Source organism: Oncorhynchus nerka, linkage group LG22, assembly GCF_034236695.1.
Source record: "Oncorhynchus nerka isolate Pitt River linkage group LG22, Oner_Uvic_2.0, whole genome shotgun sequence".
Lineage (NCBI taxonomy): Eukaryota > Metazoa > Chordata > Actinopteri > Salmoniformes > Salmonidae > Oncorhynchus > Oncorhynchus nerka.
The window spans coordinates 59,453,176-59,466,427 of NC_088417.1; the positions used below are offsets into that span (position 1 = coordinate 59,453,176).

The 13,252-nt window shown below is 44.3% G+C and overlaps 1 protein-coding gene across 4 annotated transcripts in view; it reads right to left on the reverse strand.

The window, feature by feature from the left end:
* Positions 1-13,252, reverse strand: part of LOC115105416 (roundabout homolog 2-like) — a 120,704-nt gene that overhangs the window by 8,355 nt on the left and 99,097 nt on the right. For 2 of the 4 annotated variants that reach the window (XM_065007287.1, XM_029627445.2), the window contains 10 exons: positions 8,665-8,831; positions 8,279-8,400; positions 7,862-8,078; positions 5,528-5,652; positions 5,085-5,262; positions 4,419-4,643; positions 3,689-3,728; positions 3,413-3,552; positions 2,566-2,850; positions 1,050-1,200 (listed from right to left, as the gene is read on the reverse strand). In XM_065007287.1, the coding sequence (XP_064863359.1) occupies positions 1,050-1,200; positions 2,566-2,850; positions 3,413-3,552; positions 3,689-3,728; positions 4,419-4,643; positions 5,085-5,262; positions 5,528-5,652; positions 7,862-8,078; positions 8,279-8,400; positions 8,665-8,831 (1,650 nt within the window). Of the gene's footprint in view, positions 1-1,049; positions 1,201-2,565; positions 2,854-3,412; positions 3,553-3,688; positions 3,729-4,418; positions 4,644-5,084; positions 5,263-5,527; positions 5,653-7,861; positions 8,079-8,278; positions 8,401-8,664; positions 8,832-13,252 lie in introns of all 4 variants that reach the window. The other 2 variants (XM_029627447.2, XM_029627444.2) reach the window with 1 other exon arrangement.

Consider the following 13,252-nt stretch of genomic DNA (forward strand, 5'->3'; position numbering starts at 1 on the left):
ATCTCTGCTAACGGCTAACAGCTGCAGGGGGCTAGGTGGAGTGGTGCATGAGAAAACTGCTGAATTATTATTTTGTTCTGGTGACCCGGAGAGTAGAACATGAGAAGGGGAACGGGCTAAAGTAGGCTAATGTTATTAGCTAACAGGGTCAATGAATGAGATAGGGTTGAGACTTGGGAATAGTGGCTAAATTGCTAACTGCTTGCTAGCGTCTTGGCTAGAGCCAATATAATCCACAGTAGCTTTCAGAAATGGTTAGAGGTAGAAGTTCGTAAGCCTCATGCCTGCTTCAGTTGAGTTGCTAGCCTAGCCTATTCTGGGGGAATGATTGGCAGGAGCGATAGCTGAATGGTCCCCTTGCCAAACCTCCATGAATACCGACAATATTGTGGTTTATAAAGTGTGGGTGTGTATTAATTTTGCAGTGCGACGGAAATGTGGTTCAGCAGGGAGCTGGAAGAAAAGGTGCGTTGAGGTCCAGAGCTAGCAGGGGGTTAACAGAGGGGGTTAACAGAGAGAGACCAAAGGTGAGTCTGTCCTGTCAGGCAGAGAGGCAACGTTAGGCTAACATAAATAATCTCCACACAGAACCCTGACCTAGAACTAAGTGTTAGTGGGGACTGAGAGTGCAGAGACAAGGGCCAGGAGAAAAAGAGGAAGTCAGAGGCCCATATGTCTATAGGACAGTATATTAAGTATCCTTGCACGAGCATGAATGGCTCATAGGAGCACGAGCTCCAGCTTCTGTAGCATGAGGCTGCTTGATCTACAAGTACACCCTCTGGACAGGAAACTAGTCTATCGCAGGGCCTTACCCCTAATCTATCTCCTTAATGCTGAGTGCCAAGCAGAGACGCATCAGGTCCTACAAAGAGTGTTCAGAGGTTATATAAGAGATCTACCATACCGTAATCAATTAATATTTCCTTCAAGTTAGCAAGAAGATGGTGTACTCATCGGTGTGTGTTGTGCCAGGTAGCAGCATAAGTGTGTGTGTGTGCATGTGTACATGGTCATGTATATGTGTGTGTGTGTGTGTGTGTGCTTACCCTAGCTCCATGTCCTCATGGTCATCTATGGGCAAATCCTCCACCACACACTGCTCCAGCTCCGCAAAGGAGGGGGGCGCTGGCAGGGCTTCAGTCCAGTTCATAGAGGGGGTTTTCACCGCCTTGCCCATTGACTTCTGCTTGGGTTTACCTGCACATAGACACACAAAGAGATGTTTTAGTTCTGTATAGTGGGAAAACTTGGTCCTACGGTCTCTAAATACATGTTAATACACTTGGAAAGGATATACATGTATGTCACAAACATAACTAAAGGTTCCCTTGTAATTTTTGGAGGCATGAATCAGTGTTCTTGAAAAAGAAAAGAAGAGCCACAGACTCAAGGAGTTCAGATGCAAAAATGTAATAACCAACGTTTCGACAGCCAAGCTGTCTTCATCAGGGTGTAATGACAAACACAGCGGGTCACTAATTTACATAGAGTTTGAAAGGACACACACAGGTGCCTGTAATCATGGCCAGCTGTGGCTTTATTTCATTGGTTGATTTACAGATATAATTAGAACATCAAAAATCATTATTCCATGCAATCATAGAGACAGTTTGGCTACATAGGCATAGTAACATTATATACAATGCATAGCAAAACCACGTACTCCACTAAGGCAGTTATTTCTATTATAACTTGTCCTTGTGGTAAAGTAACTATGTGGGAAAAACGAAGCGCAAACTAAAAGTAAGAATCTCTGCGCATCGTAGCACCATTAGGTGCAAAAACTTTACGTACCCAGTTGCGGCCCACTTTTTGGAAGCAAACCACTATTTCATCCCTTCGCTATATCGGCATCGAACACATCACCCTCCTTAGAAGAGGGGGTTGACCTTTAAAATGCATTGTGAAAACGAGTGGCTGTCTGGATCTTTAATTTAAAGACCCTTGCTCCCTTTGGTCTCAATGTAAAGTCTGATATGAAGCCATTCTTGTGATTATTGTTTTTGATATCCATTGTACAACATTTGTCAATCAACCAAAGAAATAAAGCCACAGCCGGCCATGATTACAGACACCTGTGTGTGTCCTTTCAAACTCTATATAAACTAGTGACCCGTAGTGTTTGTCATTATACCCTCGCCTTGTTGGTTAAGGGCTTGTAAGTAAGCATTTCACTGTAAGGTCTACACCTATTGTATTCGGCGCATGTTATAAATACAATTTGATTTGAAGACAGCTTGGCTGTCGAAAAGTTGTGTTTAAATGATTGTATCTGAGCTCCTATAATCTGAGCTCCTATAGTGCTCTACTCCGCTAACCAGGTGTGCGTTTTTTCCGCCTCCAGATGAATCAGCGTTACACCAATTTACAGTAGGTTAGCTACCGCCACGTCTCTCGTTGCTAGCTAGTAGGTACCATAATGCTGTTCTATGGCTCCAGAAATGTCAAAGTGACTCCAGTTATTATATTTAACTTGGTCTTTTTTTGTAAATGTTGCTTGGGGTTCGTGGTGCCCCAACTTGAATCATACCACGGGAAACACGATCTTAAACGTAGTCTTACCGCTGTCCGTCCTGCAGCGGTCGGGTTGGGCGTACTGGGAGGAAGGTCCGGCGGGCTGGGTGATCCAGTGGCCGCCATCTTGCTCTGTGGGGCTGTGAGACCCCTGGAGTGCCTGGTTGGTGAAGGGCATGATTGGAGTGCTGGCGTAGGGCGTGGTGGAGGAGTAGGGGCTGTTAAAGCTGCGGAGGTCCTCGGCGGTGGGGTCGATGGTGCTGTAGATAGGGCCTTCGGTGGAATCGCCTGTGCTGTACTTCTCTGTCTGGTTCAGGTAGTTGGATATGCCCGCTTCTGGTGCCGAGGGCGGGTCAGAGGTGAGAGGTCAGATTCTAGTGAGAGGTCATCTTTTGTCATTTGATTTATGGTATTTCTAGATATTTAACTGCAGAGTTAGTGTCAAAGTTGTTATGTGAGCTACATATGCAGCTTACACTATTTGGTAAGGCAAAATATATTTTATTTAACAATAATTCAACCTGTTGGATTTTCCAGAAGTGCTTGAATTCAGCCCCAAGTCTGCCGTACAAGTTGATATCACATGAGATGATGGAAACTATACTTTGAGACTTCTTCAAAGACTGAAGGAAAATCTCAATTGCATACTCCTCATGTCCTCTCTCCTCTCGCCTTGTTTTCTCAAACCCATTGGACGAGAAAGCCAGAGGTCCCTCCCCTCTGACCTTCTTCTCCAATGGGTTTTCACAAGGAGGCGAGGAGAGAGAAGAGAGGACGCGAGGAGTATGCAATTGAAATTCTCCCTGCGACTACACAAAAGGCATCGTAGAGATAATCCCTGGATTTGTACAAAACAAACTGACCGCTGTGAGCAGGATCATGCGGTGTCTCATACCATTGTAGTATCTCTCTGCAGTGTCATGTTTGGAGGTGCAGCAGTTGACGGCCTCTTTGCCACTATGGACCAGGTTGGTGGTGGGCCATGAGTCTGCCAGCCACGGGTAATTGCCCATGTTGCCACCCAGCATGCCAGGCCTAAACATAATAAAAACACACACTATGATCATACCTGATGCCCAATCCACAGCTTGGTTCTCATCACTTTACTAAAAGAAGACTAGTAATAAGAATGGGAAAGTCTCCTTGAAATAACATAAACAGGGATCCTTACCTTCCATTGAGTCCAGATGCCTCTCCATGTGGAAAGCCAACTGCAGAAACAAAAGGAAATATGCATTCAGGTGTGAATGGAAAGGTCAAATACAGTAAAGCACGAGTGGTGGCCATAATGTACAGTTGCACTCTAATATATTGGCACCCTTGCACGTTACTATTTTTTAATTAACAAAGCTTTTGGTGTTCACAGGTGTATTGATTTATAACGGCACAGGACCAAGAAACTTCACCTCAAAGTAAAAAAAAAAAAAAATGTCCTGGACTAAATTATTCAGAATGCAGAAGAATTCTAATGAATTTGGTTGGAGGCAGGTGATTCTCGTTCACTGTGTGTAATTTATCTCACCTGTAGTTGGTAGCAGGTGCCTACAGGGTAAACATAGCCATTCAACCAGTTTTGAAAGAGAAAAGAGAACATTCTGCTCCATTGCACTGATGCCCACAGAGGTTCAGGCATTAGCTCGGGAAACAACCTCTACCTTCCTTCATACTGGACACAGAGACATATAATTGGTATCCAAAAGTTCATCTGACTCTGGGGAAGTAGATAAAGGGCCTCATTGCCAAAATCCTGAAGTATTTTAAGTTAAAATAGCAGCCTATTGTAAAGTGCAGTAGAACTTGATATGGTAAGGTTGGTTATATTACAACATGCTTCTTTGATAAGTGGTTAAGTAACAATAAGTGTTGTATAAAGAGTGCATAAAATAAAGTGTGTTAAGTACCTGCAGGCGTGTAGTTGAACGATGCGGTATAGTGACTCAGCTCCTTTCTCTTCTTGCGGCGGCAGTAGATCCACACACTGAAACCCATGAGGATGACCCAGCAGGCCCCGCCGATTCCAGCGATGAACGCCGGCTGCTTCACCACATCAGTGATCTGCTCGGCCAGGCTCACGCTGCCTTCATCACTGTCCTCGCTGGGCACTGAAGGTGCCTCCGCTGGCAGCTCTGAGGGAGAGCGGCAAGTAAGTAAGGAGATTGATTGATATTTCGATTTTCAGATATTTCGATTTTCAGAAAACTTTTGCCATGTAAGTACTGTATTATAACCATCATTTTCCAAGTAATACTGCATGGTTTGAGTACTGTGTATGACAAAATGGTATATGTTATAAACCAAATGACGAATGGCAAAACATTTAATCTTCCACACCTCAGAACTGTATGTAAACTTAGAATCATGCTTGTTGGCCTCAAGATTTGATTCTAAGTTGTACACAGACTCTAAGCATGCTTAACACATGAATATGACGCTGCTGTTATACTTAACAATAATTTCAGTCATTTTTGCTTCCCTTATTACAGTTCCGCTCAATCTTATACTATATCCTTGATATGCCGGAACTGAAATGACTAATTCTGCTAGCTTGTGGTTCTGCGGGGACTCACTAATGAGGATGGACACAGGCTGGCTGTGGGTGCCCACTCCGGCGCTGGTCACTGCTGCCACCTCCACCTGGTACAGAATGCCTGGCAGCAGCCCCTTGAGCACAGTGGAGAGGAAGGTGCCATCTACGGTGGTGTTGATGTGGTAGCGGGTCTGGGTGTCGTTGCCTACACACCACACCTGTTATTGTTGGTTGGAGGATGGTGAGTTGGTGTAAGAGATGGAAGATGTCAAATTGCTTTAAAAAATGTAAAACAATTCATAGCTACTCCTTATTTCCAATTATTTGTTTTAATGAATCCAAAAGAAATCATTGTAATTATGTAACTATTATTATTACATTTTTTATTTTACCATGTTATTTCTAAGTAAATACCACCCATATGGATGGTTGTCATTGGATTGATCCAATCATGATATGTCGTTTCTGGTTCAGTCATCCTACCTTGTACTCCTGGATGATTCCATTCTGCATCTCGGCGGGGGGAGGCTCCCAGGAGACACTAATGCTGGAGCTGTTGCTCAGCTTCACTGTAACCACGGTGACTGCTTTGGGAGGGGCACTCGGGACTGCAGGGAAAGAGGGAAGATCAAGTTGTGGAAAAACCCAACTCCATGTTGACATAGAAAATATTAAATAGGGGCATTTGGTAAGATAGCGAAAATATGATTAGATTTTGATGAAAATGGCAGACTCCATCAAATGCCATGAAGTGGTTATTGGACTAAACAGATATTTGCCTTCATAACAGGATGTGAAGGTCACACAGGTGTTGGGAATTGCAATCTAATTGAGACTGAATTGCTTTTGACTTCACAGAGATGTGACTGCTAGAGGCTCCTTAACAGCTAGCTATTTTTAAAAAGTCAGACCTCAAACTGTTTCTGCTTTGTGCCCTCCAAGATAAATACTAAAAAGGTTAAATTCACCACTTTTTATTTCACCCTTACTTTGCTGGGTAAATTGACTGAGGGCATATTCTCTTTAAAAGCAACGACTGTGTATGACCAATCAATCACCACTTTCAAAACCTTTTTTTTACACCTGGAAGTCCCATCGTAAAAAAAACTATTTTAAAACCTTGTTACTCACCATTCCCTCCATTATGGACATAGGCTATCTTAAGTACAGTGGGGAGAACAAGTATTTGATACACTGCCGATTTTGCAGGTTTTCCTACTTACAAAGCATGTAGAGGTCTGTACTTTTTATCATTGGTACACTTCAACTGTGAGAGACGGTATCTAAAACACAAATCCAGAAAATCACATTGTATGATTTTTAAGTAATTCATTTGCATTTTATTGCATGACATAAGTATTTGATCACCTACCAACCAGTAAGAACTCCGGCTCTCACAGACCTGTTAGTTTTTCTTTAAGAAGCCCTCCCGTTCTCCACTCATTACCTGTATTAACTGCACCTGTTTAAACTCGTTACCTGTATAAAGGACACCTGTCCACACACTCAATCAAACAGACTCCAACCTCTCCACAATGGCCAAGACCAGAGAGCTGTGTAAGGACATCAGGGTTAAATTGTAGACCTGCACAAGGCTGGGATGGGCTACAGGACAATAGGCAAGCAGCTTGGTGAGAAGGCAACAACTGTTGGCGCGATTATTAGAAAATGGAAGAAGTTCAAGATGACGGTTAATCACCCTCGGTGAAGGAAGGTGAGGGATCAGCCCAGAACTACACGGCAGGACATGGTCAATGACCTGAAGAGAGCTGGGACCACAGTCTCAAAGAAAACCATTAGTAACACACTACGCTGTCATGGATTAAAATCCTGCAGCGCACACAAGGTCCCCATGCTCAAGCTAGCGCATGTCCAGGTCCGTCTGAAGTTTGCCAATGACCATCTGTATGATCCAGAGGAGGAATGGGAGAATGTCATGTGGTCTGATGAGACAAAAATAGAGCTTTTTGGTCTAAACTCCACTCGCTGTGTTTGGAGGAAGAAGGATGAGTACAACCCCAAGAACACCATCCCAACCGTGAAGCATGGAGGTGGAAACATCATTCTGTTGGGATGCTTTTCTGCAAAGGGGACAGGACGACTGCACCGTATTGAGGGGAGGATGGATGGGGCCATGTATCGTGAGATCTTGGCCAACAACCTCCTTCCCTCAGTAAGAGCATTGAAGATGGGTCGTGGATGGGTCTTTCAGCATGACAACGACCCGAAACACACAGCCAGGGCAACTAAGGAGTGGCTCCATAAGAAGCATCTCAAGGTCCTGGAGTGGCCTAGCCAGTCTCCAGACCTGAACCCAATAGAAAATCTTTGGAGGGAGCTGAAAGTCCGTATTGCCTAGCGACAGCCCCGAAACCTGAAGGATCTGGAGAAGGTCTGTATGGAGGAGTGGGCCAAAATCCCTGCTGCAGTGTGTGCAAACCTGGTCAAGAACTACAGGAAACGTATGATCTCTGTAATTGCAAACAAAGGTTTCTGTACCAAATATTAAGTTCTGCTTTTCTGATGTATCAAATACTTATGTCATGCAATAACATGCAAATTAATTACTTAAAAATCATACAATGTGATTTTCTGGATTTTTATTCAATGTGATTTTCAGTTGAAGTGTACCTATGATAAAAATTACAGACCTCTACATGCTTTGTAAGTAGGGAAAACCTGCAAAATTGGCAGTGTATCAAATACTTGTTCTCCCCACTGTATATGCTGTCCATATTAGGGCAGCCTCTGTCTCAGCAAGGCTTGTGTCAGTCTCATCTGAAGTGGTCAGTATCAGTAGGTTCTAGCCAGTCTTACCTTCCTCTGGTGTTCTGACAAGAAGCAGCCGGCTGTCCATGCCCTGGAACTCGTCGAAATAGGGCCGGATCTTGATCTCGTACTCAGTGCCTTTGAGCAGATCAGCGACCACGGCCAGGCGCTCCGACGGGGCCTTGACATCCTGCAGCTGCCAGGTGCCACCCCTGGGCCGGTAGAGAATCCGGTAGCCCTGGATGTACTGGGACTGACGGTCCACCTGGGGAGGGGAGGAAAAATGACAATTAGACAATTAGAGAAAAGGGAGAGATACAAATAGATAGATAAGAGATATAGTTCTACTACCCTTGTATATGGGTATACAGTAAAATATCCAATAAAACATTCATAGAGTGTGAGTCCAACCAATAGCCTTTATCCTGTGAAAGATGATATAAACACTCAGGTCAGGGTACTCACCATCCATGATACTTGAACACTGGAGGCAGTGAGTGTGACGGGATCCTGAAGCTGAACGGCCACCTCTCCCAGCTCTTTCTGGACCTGCCTGTGGTCCACTCCCTGGCCGGTGGGACTTACATCTGCAAATACATAATGAACAAACTTCAAGACACTAAATACTCAGTAAAATGATAGTGGATGCTTAACTCACATACACACTTGATTGACATACCCTAAATTGTTTTATATGAAGCATGAAGCCTTCAGACCTTCATGCTTTCATGAAGCAAGTTTTCAAAATGAGAGAACAATTGCGTTTTGACTTCCCACACTTGTTTTACACTAACTACCACTCTGTACTTATTGTATTTATTTATTATGTTGTGTCCCTCCTAGGTACTGACCTTGTGTGCGGACGGGCTCAGAGATGGGGCTGGGGTCACTCAGGCCATAAGCGTTGACCGCTCGGACGATGAATAGGTAGATGGTGTTGGGGAAGAGACCACTGACCGTGTGTTTCTCCAACTTGACCAGGTCAGCCACCGTTTGCCATGTACTGCCTGCTGATTGGCTAAAGTAAGAGTCCACAGACAAAGATGTCATGTTATTTGTCATTTCCAATTACCTTAGTAAAGTTACTGTGCAAGGCTATTGTTTAATGTTATACTTTACAGAGTATGTTATATTGACAGTTGTTCCTATATTACTCAATAGTGACGATCACTATCTTTTCACAGAGAATCCAACTCAGCGGCAAGTAGCCTAGCGGTTAAGAGCGTTGTTCCAGTAACCGAAAGGTCAGAGGCGTGTGTGAAACAATTGTGGAGGCAAAAGCATTGCCATGATATCTCTGCATCGGCATGATTGGTTGACAATAGGTGGCGGCGGTACGTCCTGTAATAAACACAAACTTGACAACTTCCTTCACAATAGCTCTGCTCCGCCAAGTGCAATAAATATGAAAGCCCTGATGACTGAGGAGGCTGCTTCACAGTAAATGCTGTACACCACTTCAGACACAGATTGACGTTTAGGCTGCCCGCAGCAACTCTCTGATTCGGAGGGGTTGGGTTAAATGCGGAAGAGACATTTTGGTTGTGCAACTGACTAGGTATAACCCTTCGTTAGGTTATTGGCAAAGCATTCCACCAAACATTGCCATGACTCAATAGTGACTACAAACTGTTCCTCAGTCTTTTTTTTACAGAGAATCAGATAGGAGCCACTAGAATAGCAGAGCCCAGGCTGAAGCTGTTTGCTTAGTCATTAAGTGCTGTGTTCAGCGATGCTTCGCTATCCCCCATGCTCATTTGACGCACTGCGTTCCCGAGCCCAGTGACAGGTCCAGGAAATGATGACGGAGCTATTTTTAGCCCACTCAGGTTTTTAGCCACGACGCACCATCAGACCATGCCAGAGCATCTGGTAAATAACAATAACGCCAGCTGTGTGTTTATGACAAGTTTCTTTGTTCGTTTAAAAAAAAAAATGTTTGTCATCTTAAATATTCGTGTTTTGCCTTCTAATAAATAAAGTGATAAATCTTGTGAACAATGCATCTAATAAAGGCAGTTCCGTTTGCATTTTCCTCTCCTGCCTGGTCTTCTTTAGATTTGCTGTCACACCTTGTTTATTGTTTACTGGCATAGTTACATGACACCCTCCTCCACCCCTCGTCACTCGCTTTTTCTTATCTTTTCCTCAACCCGTTCCTTTTTCATTTCCCCCTCGGGACCAGTGACTGCTGTAGCAGACGAGTGACTTTATAGCCGACCTGCGCAATTAGGCGACAGCGATAAAAGCTGTGTGAGCCGTAAATATTCCTCCAGCGGACCGCCCAAAAGTGATAAATCCAAGGTCACTTTGTCCGAGGAGAGGCTGGGAAACTTGGGACACACACAGGAAACACACAAATACACACGTACATATACACTCTTGCCCCACAAACATGCCAATGGGGGAAAAACGAGTGTTCCTCACCTCCATGTCCTATAAAATGGAGAGAGGACAATGGTAAATCTGCCCATCTTCATACAGTAACAACATGTCAGGATTCTATGTCCACCTTGTCCTGCACGCACACACGCACGCACGCACACGCACACGCACACACACACACACACACACACACACACACACACACACACACACCCTATCCCCCTGGCCACACCTACCCTTCAACCCCAAAATAACCCCCAGCACCTCAGACAAGGAAATGTTATTCTAAACTAACCTATTCAGTCCCCACAGCAACTCTATAAACAATCAATCTCGGCACGGTGCTAACTACTGCCCAGGGGGCAAGGTGAGAGAAGAGTGATGCAGGGGCTAGTGAGTCAGGATGAGATAGTCCCCACCTAAATGAACAAGGAAGGGGAGGGGGGCATTTTCTCGTGACACAGTCCGTCCACGTCTGGACCTGCTTTCTCATCCCCTCCTCCCTCCATCCCTCTGTGTCCTATCAGCCCACTGTTAGACCATACTGCACTCGTAATACTGTCTATCTGTGTCTGACCTGCTTCCCCCATCCCTTTATTCCTCCATCTCTCTATATTCGTCTTTCCATCCCTCTGCGTCCTATCAGCCCACTGTGAGACCCATAGGAACCTCTCTCAGTAAATAGAGCTAGCCCGGCTCCGCTCAGCGTACAATAGCCCAAGGACTCTGTCTATCTGTCTGTGCCAGCCACAATTGAACACATTACCATTTTAGCTCCACAGAGGTGCACTAAGCTGTGTGTGTGTGTGTGTTTGTGTGACGTTTGATGGGGGCTAAAGTCAACGTGGGGGGCAGCTGGGAGGTTTGGGGAGTGGGTTAGCATGGGCCAGCCTCCAACCTAGCTGAGGTTGATTAGAATGTGAAATGTGTCAGGGTGTCCACAGGGTGTGTGTGTGTGTGTGTGTGTGTGTGTGTGTGTGTGTGTGTGTGTGTGTGTGTGTGTACTGACACCATTAATAAAGGGTGAAGGATGGCTGCCCACAGCAACCTCTGACTAGAAATGGTCCACTCAAACAGACAGTGTGGTGAAGAAGGCGCAATAGTGCCTCTTCAACCTCAGGAGGCTGAAGAAATCTGTCTTGGCCCCTAAGACCCTCACAAACTTTTACAGATACACAACTGAGAGCAGTATCATCGCCTGGTATGGCAACTGCACCGTCCGCAACCGCAGGGCTCTCCAAAGGGTGGTGCGGTCAGCCCAATGCATCACCGGGGGCACACTGCCTGCCCTCCAGGACACGTACAGCACTCGATGTCACAGGAAGGCCAAAAAGATCATCAAGGACATCAACCACCTGAACCACGGCCTGTTCACCCCGCTATCATCCAGAAGGCGAGGTCAGTACAGGTGCACCAAGAGACTGAAAAACAGCTATCTCAAGGCCATCGGACTGTTAAATAGCCATCACTAGCCGGCTACCATCCGGTTACTCAAACCTACACCTCAGAGGCTGCTGCCCCACATACATTGACATGGAACACTAGTCACTGTAATAATGTTTACATACTGCTTTACTCATTTCATATGTATATACTGTATTCTATTCTACTGTATTTTAGTCAATGGCACTCTGACATTATCCGTCCTAATATTTCTATATTTCTTTATTCCGTTCTTTTACTTTTAGAGTTGTGTGTATTGTTGTGAATTGTTAGATACTACTGCACTGTTGGAGCTAGGAACACAAGCATTTCGCCACACTGCTAAATATGTGTATGTGACCAATACAATTAGATTTGATTTGAGAGAGAGAGCTGGGGGCTGGAGGGGAGAACACTGTGTGTCTGCCAGTGGAGGCTCCTCAGAGAAGGAAGGGGAGGACCATCCTACTCAGTGAATTTCATTTTTTTTTTTTAAGAGTTAAGATAAACCTATACCAAATATATTCACATCACCAAATACCTGATTAAAACACACAGTTTTGCAATGAAAGTATACAGTAGTATCAACAGCACCCTCTAGGGTAGCACCATGGTGTAGCCAGAGGACAATCATTTTCCGTCCTTCTCTAGCTACATTGACTTCAATACAAAACCTAGAAGGCTTGTGCTCCTCATTCCCTTTCATAGACCTACATACATAATTAAGACAACTTCCGGTGGTCGTCCTTCAACCAGTCAAATCTTTGGAAAGTATAAACATGTTGTCCATCCAATCAAAGGATCAGAGAATGATCCTAGTACTTGTGTGATTTTGCATGTGTGATTTTGAAGCATAGTGAGTTGGTGACATTGTTGGATAGATTGAGATGGTGAATAGTTGAGCATTTTTAGGATATTATTCAATTCAAATTAGTTTCTTCAAACTACAGGAGATGGAGGAGGTAGATTATGTATTTCTTTCTTGGTTTTAAAACTTTCGTTTTGTGTCAAGTTAGTGACATTTATTTGAAATTTTAGTTTTAGTCTAAATTTGACAAATTTGACTAAATGTTACTTTAGTTGAAAGTAGCTAGCTAACTACCAGAGTGCAGTTGTCTCTGCCAGAATGACTAGATTATTTTGTTGAAGAACCCCTTTCATTGCCCACATCAGATTGAAGCCTCTGAACGCCTCAACTCATGCCTCATACCCTCATTCAATCCCAGGTGTGGTTCCTTCCCAACCACAGACTTCTCATTCCCCATAATATTTTACTGTGAATATATTATTTCTTAAATGTTTTAGGTTGAAATAAATCTTGTCTTTGACGACTTTTGAAACACGCTTTTTGTCGTCTCTGTGCAACCCGGGCCTATACAGTGGGTCCCCCATCCTTCTACGTTTTTCAAATCACCAGTATGTGCAAGTGTGTCTTTAGATGTTATGTGTTACTTCAACCCCCTCCCCAATTTTTTTTTGCATGAATAGAGCTGAAATATCTGTCTTCCTGTCTGTTCTACAGAATGCACCACGAGGTTGATCCCTATTGAACGTGGAATATCTGTCTTCCTGTCTGTTCTACAGAATGCACCACGAGGTTGAGCCCTATTGAACGTGGAATATCTGTCTTCC